At 44.6% G+C, this 20,818-nt stretch overlaps 1 protein-coding gene across 1 annotated transcript in view; it reads right to left on the minus strand.

Annotated features, from left to right (window-relative positions):
* SEMA3D (semaphorin 3D) overlaps positions 1–20,818 on the minus strand; it is a 174,560-nt gene that overhangs the window by 35,760 nt on the left and 117,982 nt on the right. The window contains exons 10-11 of the mRNA XM_081860956.1: positions 19,859–19,928; positions 17,353–17,497 (exon numbers count right to left, since the gene is read on the minus strand). Of these exons, the coding sequence (XP_081717082.1) occupies positions 17,353–17,497; positions 19,859–19,928 (215 nt within the window). The remainder of the gene's footprint in view (positions 1–17,352; positions 17,498–19,858; positions 19,929–20,818) is intronic.

The following is a 20,818-nucleotide window of genomic DNA, read 5'->3' on the forward strand; positions in this document are numbered from 1 at the left end:
GTGGACTATCTATTCACTTTTAAATGGTGTTATATATGTGCAGGGGGGCATTTAGATTAAAAATAAAATTAAAATCTAGAGGTTGGCCACTGTGAGAAAGCGTGTTCTCCTTCATGGAGAGCACGTGTTGTGGTGGGGTCTGCTGAGCCACCCCTCTGTTACCAGGCAGGGTCTCTAAAGATGGCCTGGGGCAGTGATTGGTTCACTGGGTTGCTGGGGTAAAAGTTATGTTGCAATTTTGGTGGGAGGGGTAAAATGTTTAAATACTCTGCACGCAGCCTGGAGCTTTCTCTTTGCTGCGTGCAACGGATCGCCCGCCCTTGAGTAAGGGGTTGTTGCACTGACCTTGCTATGCCTGTCATGGGGTCGTCTGCCGTTGGGGCAGGGGCCTGGTAGGAATTTTGTCCATCTGGCTGATTGGCTGGGCCATTTGGTTTTTGCCTACTGCGTAGCAAATCGTCACAACTTGTAAGGTTGTGGTTAGGCATTGGTTATAAATTGGTGGAGGAGGGGTTAGGATAGGCTGGGCCTGCCCCTCCATGGTTGCTGCGGAAAGGGAATTCCGTTAAAGGAATCCTGGGGCTTGCCATCTTTTCGTCCAATCCCTGGAATGGGACTAGGGCCGGCAAGCTTTCGGGGAGCAGGCGGATGAGAATTGAGGGTTTGTGACTCAGCTCCATTTCTCCCCGACTTGCTTTCCCCCGCACTGTCTTTCGGTGGTGCCCGGAAGTAAGTTCTGTCCCCAGGCGGGGGGACAGATAGTCTTAACCAATGCCTAAACAACCACTCACGGTTTTGTATTTAAATAAAGTTGTGGCCAAAATTATGCCAAAAACCTTAAACAAAAATTAAGTGTGCGTTGTGAGTTATTTGGGGGGTGGCTTGGGGACCTCGACACGCAACAGGATAGATGCTGGACTAGATGGCTTGTGGGCCTGATCCACCAGATGCTCTTTTTGCATTCTTGTGTGATTTTATACACAGAGACTATCAAGGGAAGGGAGAAATGCATTCTAGGATTGCCAGATAAAGCACTTACAGTCCTGCAACACAAGAAGCCCATATTGCGTGGTGGGCTTGTCAACAGTCACTTGTGCTCCAGAAAAATAAATTAAAACTGGATGATGTCACCTATGTTCATGGTCCCATTTCAAAGATGTTCAAGTAAGGTTGAAAGACTGTCTCATGCCCCATATGCTAGTGGGATAAAGGGGCAGCAGGGATTATGTCTGGGGTTTCCTGAGTAAATATATTTTTATTTTTAATATTGTTCACAATCCAAAAGTGTAGTAGCAGGGCATTACCTCATATCACAAAGAAAGCGAATAAGCAATAAATAATAAGAAAAGGAAATGGCAGGGTTCCCCTGAATATAAGTACATTTTATGCTATAGAATGCTTGGGCTCACATGATACCATGAAAGGAGGGCTTGATTTACGGCATGAAATTAGCTGAGTGTTTTGCTATGCAGCTTTGGGGAACAGAGGAGAGAGCTCTCCAACATCCCACAATATGCATATCACAACCAGAGCTTCTCCTCCATCCGGCTGATGAGTACTATCTCTTTAAATAATCACTACAGCAAAACGATGGGCCATAATGCTGAAACTGTTTATCTGTGGTCTCAGCGGAGCTGCATGTTTCCAGAATCTGAGCTGTAATCTTTTCATACTAACAAGATAATTCCTAAATTTCCTGCCAGGTGGAGCTACAACATAATCTGTGAAAGAGGAGCTGCTCCTATCTAGCAAACAGACCATTTTATAATGTGTTTAAGATGCTTCTTTTAAGTTTGCAGGCTCGCTCTGTGACACAGACCTTTTAAACAGAGAGAAAGAGGTAATTGTCTCTCAGCACATTCTTCCAATACCAAATATGCCATTTGGCAGATTGCTCCAACTTAAACTTCGTTAGGGCTTTGGACGAACTTCAGCACTTAAGATCTGGCGCAGCTCAGAGAGCATTATGCATGCTGCATACGAAGCCAGGAACTGGACCGAATCTTCCCAGTTATTTGTGTCCGTTTTTAATACCCAGATGACAGCGAGAGTTGCCTGGAGGCACTTAGGTAATTCGATGGCAGGGTGCCACTTCTCTAAGTACAAGCAGGGATTCAGTGCTTGATAGCTCAGAAAACGATCTCTGATAGGATCGGGAAACAGAATAAATTTCATCAGTGGCAGCTAGTATCTGTCAGATAACATTTACAGTCACCTCATCTTTGAAATCCAACAACTATCCATTTCATTGGGAGGGAAATGGGATCATCTTAATAGATGGTCTTGGTTGCGGGCAAACCCTCAACCTGGTTCCCCCCACCCTGGCATGGGTGGAGCTATCACCCTCACACTGGGGTGGCACCACAATCACCCAGGGCTATTGCCCAATCATGTCAAAGGGTGATAGTGGGGGAAAGTATAAAAGTGGCAGCGTGACGTGTGCCAGGCTCCTGCTTCGCGCTGCCAAACACCCACCCACCCTCCCTTTAATTTAGATCCTTTGGCCTTGCTTTGGACTTTGACTGGTTGCCCGGCTTGAATCGGGGGCCAGGTGGGAATTTTTTTCCATTTGGCAAATTGGCCCAGGCCCCTTGGTTTTTGCCTACCTCTTAGCAACCGTCACAACTTTGTAAGGTTTGGCAGTTAGGCACCGGCTTATGGTGAATGGGGGAGGGGAGGCCGGCCATCGCCTGCCCCTCCAGTTCCAAGGGTATTCCGTAAAAGGAAGCCGGGGCCTGGTTCCTGTCCGAAGTCCGCTTGAAGGGTGAGGGCCATGTCAGGCCTCTGGGGACACCAGGATAGATGCAGGCGGGTTCCCCCAATTTCCCTTTGGGTGGTTGACCCTTACAGACTTCCTGCGAAGGGGGCAAGAGTCAGATGTAGTCTTGCCAATGCCTAAGCCAATACTGCTCTCATTCCTGTAATCAATAAAGTTGTGGCCAAATTTTTGCCCAAAAACCTTAAACAAAATATCCGTGTCTATGTGAATTTATTTATCCTAATGGGAGGTCGGCTTGAGGGTCTTGCCATGCAACTAAGATGAACTAGGAGCCTGGGCTGGCTTGGAAAATATTCTCATCAGTCATTTGGGATGGGCTCAAACACATGCCTTCTCCCTCTGCCCACTGGGCACATTTTCCCCACCTGTGAGATGTCCAGCTATGGGTGAAAAGTTTGCACAGAGCAGATGGGCATCCATTGAAATTCACAATGGTCCAAACTGCACAACTGAATCCATTTGCGCTTTCGGACTACATGGGTTGAGCTTTTTAATATATAAGCTTATATACATGTTACACCCATACATTGAGAGAACAGTCCTGCCCAATATATAGGGTAAGAAGGTGCACTTTCAGTGACCCATAGGGCACAACCTTTCTCCAACAGGAAAAACATCCAAAGTAGTCCATAATTAAAGGTCATTGGAGAGCCAGGATTTGAACCCAAACCCTAATTCTAAACAACAACAACAATTTTATTATTTATACCTTGGCCCTCTGGCTGGGTTGCCCCGGCCGCACTGGGCAGCTTCCAACACATATAAAAACACAATAAAACATTAAAAGCTTCCCAATACAGGGCTGCCTTCAGATGTCTTCTAACAGTTGTGTAGTTCTTTATCTCTCTGACTTCTGAAGGGAGGGCGTTCCACAGGGTGGGTGCCACTACCAAGAAGGCCCTCTGCCTGGTTCCCTGTAAATTCACTTATCACAGTGAGAGAATCACCAGAAGGTCCTTGGAACTGGACCTCAGTGTCCAGGCTGAATGATGGGTGTGGAGACACTCCTTCAGATATACAAGTATACAGCTATACTTCAAAAGAAGCCTCACTTGCAGAAATGAAATGGATTTTCAAATTACCATATTTTTTGCTCTATAAGACTCACTTTTCCCCTCCTAAAAAGTAAGGGGAAATGTGTGTGCGTCTTATGGAGCGAATACAGGCTGCACAGCCATCACAGAAACCAGAACAGCAAGAGGGATTGCTGCTTTCACTGCGCAGCGATCCCTAGTGTTCTGGCTTCTGAGGTTCAGAATATTTTTTTTCTTGTTTTCCTCCTCCAAAAACTAGGTGCGTCTTGTGATCTGATGCGTCTTATAGCGTGAAAAATACGGTAGTTTTAGAACTGAAGTGTGAGACTCCCAAGCTGAAACCCAACAGTCAGTTATGTTATAGGGTAGCCAATATGGCTTAGGTCAGGCTTCCCCAAACTCAGCCCACCAGCTGTTTTGGGACTACAACTCCCACCATCCCTAGCTAACAGGACCAGTGGTCAGGGATGATGGGAAATGTAGTCCCAAAACAGCTGGAGGGCCAAGTTTGGCCATCACTGGCTTAGGCAATGCCTCCAAAGAGACCGTCAGCACAAACGACAAAAATACAGACTGATGAGTATAGTCCACACCACTACAGACTGGTTTTGAACTTCCTAGTTGAAAGCATAATTACATATGGGTTCCACCCATAGCCCACCCTGATCATATTTTTGTTTCATGGCGATTTCCATGGAGAAAGACCATTTTATTTTTATTTTCCAGAGTACTAGCTTATTCATTCAGCTGAGGTTACTAGCGAAACAGCATGGCTGTTCCCCTCCCTTTGAACTTGGTAAAGTTTTGGAATTGACCCTGCAATGTAAACACACTCAAGTATGAAAAGTGGGGCTATTATGTCAAAATAGAATCTTCTGTAAACAGACTCATGCTTCTCTCTTCTTGATTCAGAGAAGCGAAAATGGGACAGATTTGAATATTTTTAACACTTAACTAACCCCAAAACAAGGGACACGGGTGGCGCTGTGGGTTAAACCAAAGAGCCTAAGACTTGCCGATCACAAGGTCGGCGGTTCGAATCCCCACGACGGGGTGAGCTCCCCTTGCTCGGTCCCTGCTCCTGCCAACCTAGCAGTTCGAAAGCACTTCAAACTGCAAGTAGATAAATAGGTACCACTCTGGTGGGAAGGTAAACGGCGTTTCCATGCGCCGCTCTGGTTCACCAGAAGTGACTTAGTCATGCTGGCCACATGACCTGGAAGCTGTCTGCAGACAAACGCCGGCTCCCTCGGCCAATAAAGCGAGATGAGCGCCGCAACCTCAGAGTCGTCCGCAACTGGACCTAATGGTCAGGGGTCCCTTTACCTTTTTAACCCCAAAACAAAACTCACTACCTGAAATGTCCCTCCCCACCATTGCACATTGCTGCCCGAAAACTCTTCAGTCTCCTTAAAGTAAATCAAAACAAAAAACCTTTAGAACCTTTAATACAGGTTCTCTTTTAGTGTATTTTTGGTTTTAGTGTATTTTTGGTTTCTATGGAAGCCACCCAGAGTGGCTGGGGAAACCCAGCCAGATGGGCGGGGTACAAATAATAAATTATTATTATTATTATTATTATTATTATTATTATTATTATTATTATTATTATAGTAATTAATATTACAATGGATATAATTGTAATATTAATTGATATAATTGAGATTTCTGCATTGCAGGGGGTTGAACTAGATGACCCCGGGGACCCCTTCCCACTCTAAATTCTATTATTCTATGAACATAAGTGTGGAATATTTATAATGCAGTCAAACCAACAACTGATGCTTTGCTAAAAAGGCAGAAGATGAGAGCTGAAGATCACAGAGTTTTTCTGTGAGAGACACTCCCACTGTGCCCTGACAGGTGAAGGGCATGACAAGAGATATTGTCTTACCAGCTTGGGCACATCCTCTCTCTCTCTTTCTTCTCTTCCTCTTCCTCTTCATCTCATCACCAAGACAGAAATGTGAAGGACATCTGCATGTCTGAGCTCCAATGCTCAGACACCATTTTAAGCTAGACTTAAGTATGTCTTTGTAACTGAATTGTCATTTTAAGTCTGCCTGAACAAAGCTACTGTATCTGTTACTCTTCAACAAGTATTCTGGGTGAGTAAATGCTATTTTTACCCTTTACAGGACTGTTTGTGTGATTATTGTCTTAAGGGGGGGGGGGATACCAGGAGAATCCAGTCTACCTGAAACTATCCTGGATTACTTGAATGAAAAGGGATGCACTCTGCTGAACTCGCAAACATGAGGAAGGAAGGATAATATCTAATAAATATGTCCTCTCCTACAGTAAGAAGATCAAACCTATCCATTCTTAAGGAAATCAGCCCTGAGTGCTCACTGGAAGGATAGATCCTGAAGCTGAGGCTCCAATACTTTGGCCATCTCACGAGAAGAGAAGACTCCCTGGAAAAGACCCTGATGTTGGGAAAGATGGAGGGCACAAGGAGAAGGGAACGACAGAGGATGAGATGGTTGGACAGTGTTCTGAAGCTACCAGCATGAGTTTGACCAAACTGTGGGAGGCGGTGGAAGACAGGAGTGCCTGGTGTGCTCTGGTCCATGGGGTCACGAAGAGCCGGACACGGCTAAACGACTAAACAACAACACAGTAAGAAGGGTCTTCTTCAATGGCCAATGGCCTGTCTCATTCATCATCCTGTTCTCATAGTGGCCAACCAGAAGACCCATTGGGAAACTGGCAAGCAAAACTCAAGCTAGCCAGACCCAAACCACTAGGTATTCCAAGAAACAGGTATTCAGAGACATGTTGTCTGGTAGCACATATTACATAATGGATGCAAACTCAGCATCTTCAGCAACATTCAATACCTGTAGGGGCAACTGGGTGAAAGTATGGAAGGGAAACAGTTTACTGGCGTTGTGTGTCTTGGGTTGGGCAACCTGTACCCCTTTAGATGTTGCTGGGCTCCCACTGCCAGCAGCCCCAGGCAATATTGCCAAGGATTAGGGGCAACCACTTCTTGAACTACACATTTAACTTCTGGAGATTTGTGAGACAGAGATGAAACTTGAAGACCTGCCGCATGCATGTGTGGACCCCCTCAACATTTCTCCAAAGCAGATACCAGAAAATAGAGGCTGCCACTGGTAAATACGGAGTGTAGGAGAGGTCTTTGGACCAGGATCAGGAAAATGTAACTGCTGGGAACAATTGTGCTGTTATAGTTGGCAAGGCTGATCCTTTCAACAGCCATCTCTTGACAGTCACACAGTTTATCCAGAGCAAAGAAATGAAATGTGGAGTATCTTTCTTCTCCACCCAAGGAATTGCTGACTTTCCAGTCGCTAAGTACCAGCTGTTGAAACCAATTCTGTCCACCCAGAGTGACTGAATGACCCTTTCTGATGTCTTTGGGTGGTGCAGAAATAGGTGGCCAGAACGCAAGTGAACAAGGCTGCCTTTCAGCAGATTCTGAGTTCATGTCCTGCCAAATGTCATGGGCAAATGCGGGAGTCTCCTCCCAGTCCCTGGTGGGCTTTAGTGTGCATCCAAAATGCCAAATGTTGACCTCAGAGGAGAACAGGGAAGCTTGCCTAGTACTATGAACATCAACTATGATGAACTGCAGGAAGGAGAAGGGGCAGAGGAACACAAGAAGAGCCCTGCTGATAAACCCAAGCTACATCTAGTCCAGCATTTAGCTTCCAACAGAGGCCAGTCAGATGCCACCTCGAAGTCCTCAAGCAGGATGTGAAAGCAAAATCCCCTCCCTTCCTGTCTGCTTGCCAGCAGCAGATATCCAGAGGAATAAGGTTTCTGAAGCTGGAAGTTTCATTTTAGTGCATACCCACAGACAGACGTATCGTCCAAAAAGCTGTATAACCCCTTTACAAGCCACATCCTATGGTTCTAGATTCAGGTAGGTAGCTGCGTTGGTCTGACACAGTCAATATATATATATATATATATATATATATATATATATATATATATAAAGAATTGTCCAGTAGCACCTTAGAGACCAACTAAGTTTGTTCTGGGTGGGTAGAAGCTTTCATGTGCATGCACACTTCTTCAGATACACTGAAACGTAGGATGATGGAAACGTAGGACCACATTGAGCTGCATGACTAGAATCCTTAACTATGGGTTTGTGAAGATGTATTTTCTCTCACCTGTCCATAAACTACTGTCCATCCATTTGGTTGGATCAGGGCTGGCATGATGCTTGAGAGAGGGCAGCAGCAGCTGCGCTGTGGCAGCCAACAGCAGGCTGTCTGTCACTAAAAAGAGCAGAGGCTGCAGAGAGGCATTCTGGGAAGTTGAGATAATGGGCAGTTGAGATGATTGCAGCTGAAGCCACATCAGCTGAGACTTCAGAGAGCTGGGATGTAGGTGATCTGGCACTGTAATATGCACAATATTGAAATGCTTTTTAAAAACATGTGTGTGTGTGTGTGTGTGTGTGTGTGTGTGTGTGTGTAATGACAAAACATGGCTTATTCTGCCTCTGAGCAGCTTCTGCCCTTCACAAAGCACTGGCTGGCTGGGCTTAACAAACGGCATCAGGAGTTGTTGCCTTGATGGAAGTCTCCAAGGTCACACCTGGTGCTATTGTGGTATCCCACACCACAGGCAAATATTTTACCATCTTGGCATTCCAAACTCCACCCACAGTTTCACCACTACTGAAAAGGCATTAGGGATGTGGGTTTGTCGCCACTAATTGCTTTGAATCAACCTCTAATTATGCATTGGCATAAAACCAGATGTGCTCTGAACACAAGCCATTTCCAACCACCAGAGATCACCAGCTGGACATTTGAAATATGTCCCTTGACAATCTTAAGCTAGTTTGAGTTTGGACTTGCCCATAGATTGAACTGGAGAAGCTTCCACCTGAAACCAGAATGAAGCTTTTCTGTGATTTGAACCTAGAAAATGACGTGCAAGCTGTCAAAATGTGACCTTCACAGATGCTCCTTCTCAAATTCTTTTTTGTTTTTCAGACAGGCACAGATTTTTCATAAAGGCGCAAATGCTATTAGTTACAAGCTGAAAGTGAATCCTGGCAAAGCAGGAATCGATAGATATGGAAGTTTCAAGGAACAGTATATAGTCCAGATATTGTAAGAAGAAGAAGAAGAGTATGGATTTGATATCCCGCCTTTCACTCCCTTTAAGGAGTCTCAAAGCGGCTAACATTCTCCTTTCCCTTCCTCCCCCACAACAAACACTCTGTGAGGTGAGTGGGGCTGAGAGACTTCAAAGAAGTGTGACTAGCCCAAGGTCACCCAGCAGCTGTATGTGGAGGAGCGGAGACGCGAACCCGGTTCCCCAGATTACAAGACTACTGCTCTTAACCACTACACCGCACTGGCACACAAGTCAGGTGAAGACTTACGCAGGTATCTAAGCGACAAGTACATTCAGTTGTTATAGTCCAACGTCATCACCATGGATGGCAACTCCATGTGAAGGTCCTAAAGTTTGACCATTATTTACCATGTGGTTCAATAAAATTTTGAGGCAAGAGTCAGAAGGCAGCAGTGCATGAAAATGTTCTTTAAAATGACTGTACCAGACATATTTCTGTTACCTGTATTACATTTATTTCCCACCAATTTTCCAAGGCAGGCTTCTTCCAAGCCTAGATTCCTCAGCATCCAAGCATTGACCAGAAGTGCATAGCTCCAGCAAAGCACAACAGACACACAACCAATCATCCCCAGAATCTGTGGCAATGTGAACAACAATTGTTGTCATTTAAGGAACCCTCAAAGGATTTTGCAGGAGAAAAATCAATCTCTATAAGACTGAAAACTGACAGAGAGAAGCTTCTCCACTGATCACTACACTTAAACCCATCTCTTATCTCAATGTCTTTCCTTGAAATTACCATAAATTCATTTGCTAAGGAAGAGAGACACCAAATTTACTTGTTCGTTCTAGGTAAAATTTCAGTGGGAATGTGAATGTCATGTTGTTGTTGTTGTTGTTGTTGTTGTTGTTGTTGTTGTTGTTGTTGTTGTTGTTGTTTTTAAAAAATCTGATTTTTAATTCTGAGTGCCTCACCTTTCATCTTGAAGTGTTGCCTACTCTTTTGGAGAGCATGATGGGGTTCCCTGATCATCTTGGCTTCTAAGTTGTATTTTGTGTTGTGTGTTATGTATTTTGTGCTTTTTTATTGTATTTTGTGTTTTTATATTCTAATTTTATGTTGTGAACCATCCTGAGAGCTATGGATAATGGGCAGTATAGAAATTGAAGAAGAAGAAAAGAAAAAGAAGAAGAGAAGGAGGAGGAGGAGGAGGAGGAGGAGGAGGAGGAGGAAAAAGAAGAAGAAGGAACCAATGATGAAGAAGCCAACATCAGGGATGCAGATAAGGGTGAGGGGCCCATGGTTCCATTTGCACTGTCAGGTGAGTATGGGGTGTCTGAGGAGGGATAACATTAACCTGTAAAAGCTATCTACTGCCTGTGGCACTTCAAATTTTCATGGGGAGAGGTCCATGTTTGACTGCATGCTCACCAAAACCAAACTTCCCTGCACGAAGAAAAATACAGTGGTGCCCCGCAAGACGAATGCCTCGCAAGACGGAAAACCCGCTAGACGAAAGGGTTTTCCGTTTTGGAGGCGCTTCGCAAAACGAATTTCCTATGGGCTTGCTTCGCAAGACGAAAATGTCTTGCGAGTTCCTGCGGGGGTTTTTTCCTCCCCCCCCTTTTCTAAGCCGCTAAGCCGCTTATCTGCTTATGCGCTAAGCCGATAAGCTGATAAGCTGCTAAAAGCCACTAAAAGCTGCTAATAGCGCTAATAGCACTAATCCGCTAAGCTGTCAATGGGCTTGCTTCGCAAGACGAAAAAACCGCTAGACGAAGAGACTCGTGGAACGGATTAATTTCGTCTTGCGAGGCACCACTGTAGTGCGTTGTCAGTAAGGCTCAGGTGAAGTCCTCCCCCAGATACCCTCACTTTTTTAGTGCAAGCTTCTACTACAGCGATGCAGTCCAGGGAAGGTTCTTGATTCTGCTGAATGTATACATTTGCTGTGTCAAAAAAACAGGGCGGGTGCAACCAAGAGAATCAGAGGAATGTAAGGAAATCAAACTTGCACTAACTCTGCTGGTTTTTAGTCACAAGAGGGATGGTAATACTCATATGGAAAACAGTCAGGAAGCAAACTGGTCAAGGACCAAACTCTCTCTCCCCCCCCCCCACCGCCCCCGACAAAAAGAAATATTTTCATAAAAGAGGGTTGGCCTCTCCTGGCTGATGCCTGATCCTGAGCCGAGCCAAACTGTTAGTTCAGGTGGCAAGTGGAATCAGCTAGAATTCTGTTTGACGTTTGCTCTGCACCCTCTGCTACGGTTTGCCGTATCATTTTCCCTTCAACGCATTTGGGCTGTTGACAGTAAGAAAAACTAGGAAAGAGAATTTAGAGAATTACAGGGATGGAGAGAAGAAAAGGAGTTTGTTAAATGACCTCCCGTTGGCATGACTTGCTAAATAACTAGCAAGCATGAAATGCGACAAGATTTACAATGTTCGGAAAACCTGCTATGTAATCAGCAATGATTCATATTGTAGAAAAATAGAAAGAGAGAATGAATTTGGGCTGGGCGAAGAGGAGGCTTGCTCAAGAAAAACACACAAACAGGGAAACATTTTTCTCAACTGAGACAAGCCGATTACACTGAGAAGATCAGGGGAACATCTAAGTGGAGACACAAGCAGGATATTAACTGAGACCGGATCAAGAGCAACACCAAAATTAGTCAAAAAGGAGAAACAAACAACTTACGGAGAACTGGAAGGTGGTGTGCAAATGGTCTACAAAAATTATAGCAGCCGCAGAGGCAGCTGGAATGGAGAAAAGTGGGAGGTCTCTTTCCATAGAGAACTCCTCTATCTCACCTTCTGACACATCAAAGGGTATAAAAAGAATGGTGAGTCAGAGAGACAGAGACAGTGCTAAATTATCCTTTCAAAACAGAGGACGTGCAATCAAATGAATCAGAAGCCTTGTGCAGATGGTCATGTTTAAGGAGTGTAGAGATGGATATTGGCAGGGCTGGACCTCCTGGGTTCTCACTTCCACATGTTCTAGGGCTCATGTGCAATTTGGCTGATGCAGAATGGATGCACATTTTTTGCATAGAATAGGAAGCTGTGCACATGGGGTCTTAAGCATGTGATGCTAGGTGGCATGATCCACAGGGGGCAGGCCCATGCATGCTCAGGTGCAAGGAGCACTGTAGGGACTACAGTCACAAGTCACTATTGGCCGGACAGAGAAAATTCACCAGTCATCTGATTGATTCTTCTACCCTACACATATTTGTACGCAATTTTTGCATAATGTACACATAGAGAGTGATTTTTTGCATGTTCTTTTCACCAGTATATAAATGCTTACACCCACTTTACATTTTATATGCATTTTTGTACACGCTACTTGGCTGAGAATGGGACCACACCATTTGGGGAAGGGCGAATTCTGAAGGATGCTTGTGCTTCTATTTGTGTGCTCTTTCGGAAAGTGTGACTGCGATAGGTTTGCCTTTAAATGTGAACTGAACTGGCTTCTCCTCCATCCGTAATTGTAACTTGGAAATCCAGAGTGAGGGGACTGAGAGTCAGTTGGTGGGAAGGGAAGTGGCTCCTAAATTTCGCACCCTGATCTGCATTAACTAAAGATTTTTTTTTATTTTTTGGATTCAGGCAGAACACAGCATCCCTTGGTTATTTGCGAGACAAAATTTTGGATGTGAATATTGTTGTCCACTGATGTAAACAATGATGATGAACCATTCTTATGGCTGGTTCGATCAGCTTCACTAACTCTTGAACGAACGTAAGCAAAGAGAAGAGATAAAGACATGCGCATCATGTTGTGCACTGGAAAGCTTTGCCAGTGGCGCTTTATTTTCAGTGGGATCCACATTCCCATGGAAGAGGGGGCCACTAGTGGATCCCCAAAACCAATGAGCTTGCCCCCCTCCCCCCATTGCTGGACTCCTGTCATTGACATATACAGTATTTTTTGCTCTATAAGACTCACTTTTTCCCTCCTAAAAAGTAAGGGGAAATGTGTGTGCGTCTTATGGAGCAAATGCAGGCTGCACAGCTATCCCAGAAGCCAGAACAGGAAGAGAGATTGCTGCTTTCACTGCGCAGCGATCCCTCTTGCTGTTCTGGCTTCTGAGATTCAGAATATTTTTTTTCTCTTGTTTTCCTCCTCCAAAAACTAGGTGCATCTTGTGGTCTGGTGCGTCTTATAGAGTGAAAAATACGGTCCTTTTTTCAGATAATAATAATAATAATAATAATAATAATAATAATAATAATAATAATTTATTTATACCCCGCCCATCTGGCTGAGTTTCCCCAGCCACTCTGGGCAGCTTCCAATCAAGTGTTAAAAAGAATACAGCATTAAATATTAAAAACTTCCCTAAACAGGGCTGCCTTCAGATGTCTTTTAAAGAGAATATAGCTGCTTATTTCCTTCACATCTGAAGGGAGGGCGTTCCACAGGGCGGGCGCCACTACCGAGAAGGCCCTCTGTCTGGTTCTCTGTAACCTCACTTCTCGCAATGAGGGAACTGCCAGAAGGCCCTCGGCACTGGATCTCAGTATCCGGGCTGAACAATGGGGGTGGAGACACTCCTTAGAAATATACATTGCCTCCTCCATGACCCCCTCTACACAATCCCAGCCAGCGGTACAGAAGTTGGTCGCCTTCCACATACCAGTCCATATAGTTCATGTTATTTTGCACAACAGCTTTTGGGGGAGACTGAAAGAATCTAAGAAATTCTTCTTCCAGAGCTCAGCTCCAAAGAGGAAAATATGGTTTTGCGTCGAAAGCAGTGAAGCCACCTCAAAGTCAGCAGTGCGCTTGCTCCATTTGGCACCATGCTGGCTGTCCATTTCCAGGCTATGTTAGCAGGAGTTTCTCTCTGACACAAAGTGCCACAGATTTAGTCATAGCTGCAATTTCAGAGTGCTCTCCCACAGCACATGTACTTTGCGACATTGTTTACTTGGGAGACGAAGCCCACTGAACAGAACAGTAAAAATCCGCCTGCTTCTGTGTAAAAGAGTGCTAAGAAATGCCTCGAGGAAGTGAACTTCATCTCTGGCAATTAGACATGAAAGAAAATGTATTTCACAGCAAATTAGTTTGTTGTGCTTAATATGCTACCAGATGCTTAGGAACTTTAAACAAAGAAGGACTTTCTTCCTTTCTGGGTAGTTCCAACACTCTCAATAAAGCAGCTTTTGGTTTTTGCTGAGGTTGTTGTTGTTGTTTTTATTTACACAGCCAAGTCAACAAATCCAGTGTCATACCATCCCTAGGAAACTTGAATGCACACACAAAAATAAGATTAATGGGATACAATATTGACAGCTGGGATAGCTCAGTCAGTAGAACATGAGGCTCTTATTCTCAAGGTCATGGGTTTGAGCCCCATGCTGGACACAATAGTCTTGTATTGCAGGGGTTGGACTAGATGGCCCTTGGAGTCCCTTCCAGATCTACAAATTGTGCGATCCTGTCCCTGATTACTTCCCATTTTAAATAGCTACATCTGTACCTATCCTTTCATGTAGTAACTCCCTACCTGCCCACTCCTGTACTTTGCCAAGCATTAAAAACAGACAAAAAATACTTAAAGTATTAGGGATAAATTTAGATTACTGATCAGGCTCCTGGACAGTGAATAGCAGGTACCCATCATAGCAGCAGGTGGCGATGTGGTCTAAACCACCGAGCCTCTTCGGCTTGCCAATCGGAAGGTCAGCAGTTCGAATCCCCGTAACAGGGTGAGCTCCCATTGCTCTGTCCCAGCTCCTGCCAACCTAGCAGTTCGAAAGCATGCCAGTGAAAGTAGATAAATAGGTACTGCTGAGATGGGAAGGTAAACGGTGTTTCTGTGCGCTCTGGTTTCTGTCATGGTGTTCCATTGCGCCAGAAGTGGTTTAGTCATGCTGGCCACTTGACCTGGAAAGCTGTCTGTGGATAAATGTCAGCTCCCTTGGCCTGAAAGCGAGATGAGTGCCACACCCCATAGTCACCTTTGACTGGACTTAACCATCCGGGGTCCTTTACCTTATACATATCTCTTACCAGCCACAGATCTGGAGGCTTGTTTCAAGCAATTAGCACTTGGAGCCATATAAAATCCTTTGTCCAGAAGCTATGGGGCAACATGAACATGTTCAGGATGGACAAGGAAAGTTATTCAGTTCCCCTGTTAACCATGCAACATTTGCATCCAGGAGACTGTTTCCCATCAGTGCATTTAGAATGGATTTGGGGTGTCTGTGTTTGTAGTGGTTAGCGGACTAAGACTTGGGAGATGAGGGTTCAAATCTCCCCCCAGCCTTAAAGCTCAGTGGGCAGCCTTGGACCAGGCCCTGCCTCCTCTCGGACTGACCTACTTCACAGGATTGTTGTGGGGATTAAATGAAATGGGGGGGAACCATGTGCACCATGTTGAGAGTTTTGCAGAAGAAGGTAGAATAGAAATGGAACAAGGTAAAGGGACCCCTGACCGTTAAGTCCAGTCATGGACGACTCTGGGGTTGTGGCGCTCATCTCACCTTACTGGCTGAGGGAGCCAACATTTCTCCGCAGACAGCTTCTGGGTCATGTGGCCAGCATGACTAAAGCACTTCTGGCAAACCAGAGCAGCACACGGAAACGCTGTTTACCCTCCCGCCAGAGCGGTACCTATTTATCTACTTGCACTTTGACGTGCTTTTGAGCTGCTAGGTTGGCAGGAGGAGGGACCGAGCAATGGGAGCTCACCCCGTCGTAGGGATTTGAACCTCCAACCTTCCAATCGGCAAGGCCTAGGCTCTGTGGTTTAGACCACGGCGCCACCCGCGTCCCAATGCAACAAATAAATGACAATGTCTACATCCTTACTAGATATGTCACACACACAAATATATAAATAAATCAAAAGGAGGCCATCATAAAAGCAGGAACTTCTGACTGAGTGCACTTAAGTAGTCAGACACCTTGGCAGCCAGCCATCTTCTTCCCCTGCCTGATGAGAAGCCTGAACTGACCCAAGACAGGGACTCCACATTCCCCCAAAGGAGGACTAAATGTCCCAGCACACCTGTGACATTAATCATGCCCACTCCTGCCAAGGTGAAAGGGGTGTGAGTCACACCATGTGCCCACCCGGCAGGCTGGGACACGCATTCCCTCGGGTGTCTTGGATAGGTGTATGATGCTCCACCAAGGAAGTGGGGCAATCTTTTGCTCCCATCGGCTCCCTCTTCTCCTGCCCCAGAGAAGTCTAGGGACCTCGCAGCCGGCTGGTGGGGAGAGGCAGTGATGAGAAGCGCTTCGGGTTTTGTTTTGTTTGTGCACAAAGCACTGATCCTTTATACATACAGGTATTCCACGCATCCCTTTCAAGGGTGAACAAAATGATGTGTTTTTGTTTTGTTTTTTTTCATTTCCAAGGTAAGCTTTGGAACTAAGTCACAATATGTTTAATGAGCCTTTGTCCAAAGTAATGGTGAACGGCCTGAGCCTTTGAAATAGCTGTCAACTGTACACAAATGCAGAGCTTTTAACAACTCAATATCTAGAGGTTTTCCTTGTACTAAGCATAACTCTTTTCTTCCCATTACTGACATATTCATTACCATATCTTTAAAAAAGCCAGCCACTATTTACTTACGATGTTCTGAAACAATTTATACCAAAAGGGGTCAAATTTAATGGCCACATCTAAAGAAAATATCATAAATAGAGACAGTAAAAACAAAACAGAACCGCAAGATTTAAGACACATACGCTCATAATTTAATGTTTGACAAAGCAAAGCATTATTCCAGGGCATGAGGTGCTGATGGCTCAGAGACAATCCCTGCCGACTCACGGAAACGCAGCCAAAGATTAGAAAAGCAGAGTTTGAGAGACAATCAGGAAATAAGCAGTTTGGCCACAGCTGTCTCAGAGAAAAGGAAGAAGGACATATACAAAAGAAAAAGAGAGAAAAAAAGATAGCAACAGAAACTGTCAACATGAGGAAAGGGATGAATGGAGAATTTAAAGCATTCTGGAAGGAAGATATATCTGTTGGAAGCCGCCCAGAGTGCCATGGTATAATAATAATAATAATAATAATAATAATAATAATAATAATAATAATAATACATTATTTGTCCAGGCATATAAAATACAGTGGTGCTTCGCAAGACGAAAAGAATCCATTCCACGAGTCTCTTCGTCTTGCGGTTTCTTCGTCTTGCGAAGCAAGCCCATTAGTGGCTTAGCGGATTAGCGCTATTAGCGGCTTAGGGACTTAGCGGATCAGCTGATAAGCGGCTTAGAAAAAGGGGGGGAGGAAAAAAAACCCGCAGGAACTCGCAAGACATTTTCGTCTTGCGAAGCAAGCCCATAGGAAATTTGTTTAGCGAAGCACCTCCAAAATAGAAAACCCTTTCGTCTAGCGGGTTTTCCGTCTTACGAGGCATTCGTTTTGCGGGGCACCACTGTAAGCCAAATTGGAAAACACGACACCTACCGTCCCAGGCCTGGGATATGGAATCCTTCCATCGTATTGCACCCAGCGATGGTCCACACTCTCCTTGTGGGCATAATGTCCATTGAAAACAGCTCGGATATCAGCCATGCTGTACACACAAACAGCAGAGCCCTTGAATACAGAGCTGCAAAAACAGAAGCAAGTCGTGAGTGCAGCGTATTCAGCTCAGCACCTGAAAACAACCGCTGACTTCAAGATCAATTTACGTATCAAACTTTCTTTCTTTTTTAAAATGATATTTATTAAAGTTTTGAAGGTTACAAAAAACAAAAACAGAAAAAAACAGAAAAAACAAAAACAAAAATTACAAACAATTAAAAAACAAATCAAACCTTCCCATAACTTATCTTTCATTTGCTTGTTTCCTTGACCTCCTCACACCTCCCTTTTTTGTATTCTAGTTCAGTTAGATATTTCAGCAAATCCTTTCCATCTTTGTTTTTATCCTAATAATTTATCATAATATACTATAATTTTACATTCTCTTCTTTCACCAATTAACATTTCCATTTTTACTTAGTCCTTTATAACATTTCTGCTAAAACCACATAACTTCATTCCATACGTATCAAACTTTCAAAGAGAATAATTCCTTCTTCTTTTTTGCACGATAACAACAAATCCCCCCATAAGTACATCAGGGACTTTTTGGTGGGTGAAAATCACATGCTCCGTCATTTGCATATAATAGGAAATGAACCAGGTCAAACTGGTCAAATTCAATATACTCAACAATATTTACAAAGTTTCAAAAAACCACCACTGCTTTTAAAGACAATCTAGATACACATGTGAAAGACTTTCCTGTTTGCTTTTACTGAAAAGGGAGGCAGAATCTTGGAGAACAAACTAAGTTTTTTTCCATCCTCCCCAAACCTCTGCAACATGCAGTACATTTGTGCCAGGAAGAACATAAGGTTCCTTGATAGATAAATTAACATGGCAAGGCTTCCCAGACGGTAGGGAGCTACAAGGCGTGTTCTCCTTCATGGAGAGCACGTGTTGCGGTGGGGTCTGCTGAGCCACCCCTCTGTTACCAGGCAGGGTCTCTAAAGATGGCCTGGGGCAGTGATTGGTTCACTGGGTTGCTGGGGTAAAAGTTATGTTGCAATTTTGGTGGGAGGGGTAAAATGTTTAAATACTCTGCACACAGCCTGGAGCTTTCTCTTTCCTGCGTGCAATGGATCGCCTGCCCTTGAGTAAGGGGTTGTTGCACTGACCTTGCTATGCCTGTCATGGGGTTGTCTGCCGTTGGGGCAGGGGCTTGGTAGGAATTTTGTCCATCTGGCTGATTGGCTGGGCCATTTGGTTTTTGCCTACTGCGTAGCAAATCGTCACAACTTGTAAGGTTGCGGTTAGGCATTGGTTATAAATTGGTGGAGGAGGGGTTAGGATAGGCTGGGCCTGCCCCTCCATGGTTGCTGCGGAAAGGGAATTCCGTTAAAGGAATCCTGGGGCTTGCCATCTTTTCGTCCAATCCCTGGAATGGGACTAGGGCCGGCAAGCCTTCGGGAAGCATGCGGATGAGAATTGAGGGTCTGTGACTCAGCTCCATTTCTCCCCGACTTGCTTTCCCCCGCACTGTCTTTCGGTGGTGCCCAGAAGTCAGTTCTGTCCCCAGGCGGGGGGACAGATAGTCTTAACCAATGCCTAAACAACCACTCACGGTTTTGTATTTAAATAAAGTTGTGGCCAAAATTATGCCAAAAACCTTAAACAAAAATTAAGTGTGAGTTGTGCGTTATTTGGGGGGTGGCTTGGGGACCTCAACACGCAACTAGCAGGCCCTGGGCTAAGTCCACCTGTTTCCATTCCCTATTGCCAATTCCAAAGAGAAAAGGGGCAGGGATGAAATGCCTGTGGAAAACCTCCATTTCGCACCAAGTCTTTTGTCAAAGTCCCTCAAAAATAGTTGCTGACCTGTGGTTTGAAGTAATAAACTACCAAGAACAGTTCCCATTGAAGTTGGAATCCATCTTATATGAGAGGGTAATGGTTGGTGGGCTCTGCTGAAGGCCTGACATACTGGCTTATAACCCTTGCAGAGTTTTGTTTAAATCTTGAAGAACAGAAGGGATCCCATGCTAAATGGAACGCTGGACTTGGATGTCAGCCATATGTTATGTTTGTATCTTGCCTTCCCCGCAAGAGCTCAAAAGTGCATTTTCGCCTCAAAGCATGGCGGTGAGATCTGTCAGGCAAAGAGAACGTGCTTTGGCCAAGCCTAATAGCTGGATCTTGGACTTCAACCTTGATCTCCCACATCTGAGCCCAGCATTTCATCTGCCACACCAACTGGCTCTCACTGGGGGGCACTGAGAAAGCCACAATTTCCCTGCCTGCGCTTACCTCCTAAGGTGGTTGTAAAAAGGCAAAATAATATTTACTGTAATCCAATCTGAGGCCTAGTATTGCATTATAAACCAGCCATAGACGCTCCATTTTAGTTTGTGCACAGGTTTGGTCTCCAGGAGTTAAAGCGTACCTGGTGGTAGTGAAGACACCATAAACCATAGGATTTCTTTCATCTCTCGTAGAAAGTAAGAACACGTCTTCTGCAATGGAGAATATGTTGCTTTTAAAGTTAAGTATGTAGGTATTTTCTTACTTATATGCATTTTTCAAATTTGCAAACTTTTGGCTAACCCCTGAAAATAAAGCAATGGCTCTCACTTTTTAGTTTCTATTGTTGCTTAGGCAAATAATTTACTATTTCCCAGACCCTAATTGTTAGTATGCCTCACTAATACACTCCAAACCCATAACAGCAGATACTGTACATGTGGTAAGCCTCTGTGCCTACCCCATACTGCATACAGAATATAACATGTGGCAAGATGTTGCACATGGATGCGCAATTCCTGCAATCTCCCCTTGTCAAAAAGGAGAGTGTGGGAGCAAGTAGCTACATGCAGAGTGTGTCTCTTGTGGTACCCTACATTACACAAATGTTGGGCAGTGCATGTGTGGGCCCATGGCCACGTGTCCAGACACAGGCTGTGTCAACCAGTCTGCAAAAGCAGAACAAAAACAAAACAAAACCCTGAAATAAAAGCTATCAAATCTGTAAATATCAGTCCATGCCTGAAGTCCTGAAAGGGCTCCATGCTTATGCTTGTACCGCCACAGGCACCCAGCTTAAGCCATTTAAGCCACTGTTACTCTGTGTGCTGGAATGTTGTGATTCAGAGTTATTTTAAACTCCAGCTCATTCTCTCCACTTTGGGACTGAGAAGCTTGTAGACACAGAGTGACCAGGTAGAGATGAGGACCTGACGCAGGAACATCTACAGTGGTACATCAGTTTAAGAGCAACCCGGTTCACGAATAATTCGGTTTACGAATTCCACAAAACCAGAAGTAGTGTCCCAGTTTGAGAACTTTACCTTGGTCCAAGAAAGGAATGGGTGTGGGTGGCACTGTGGGTTAAACCACAGAGCCTAGG

The sequence above is a fragment of the Podarcis erhardii genome (assembly GCF_964252035.2).
Source record: "Podarcis erhardii genome assembly, chromosome: 5".
NCBI classification, from domain to species: Eukaryota; Metazoa; Chordata; class Lepidosauria; order Squamata; family Lacertidae; genus Podarcis; species Podarcis erhardii.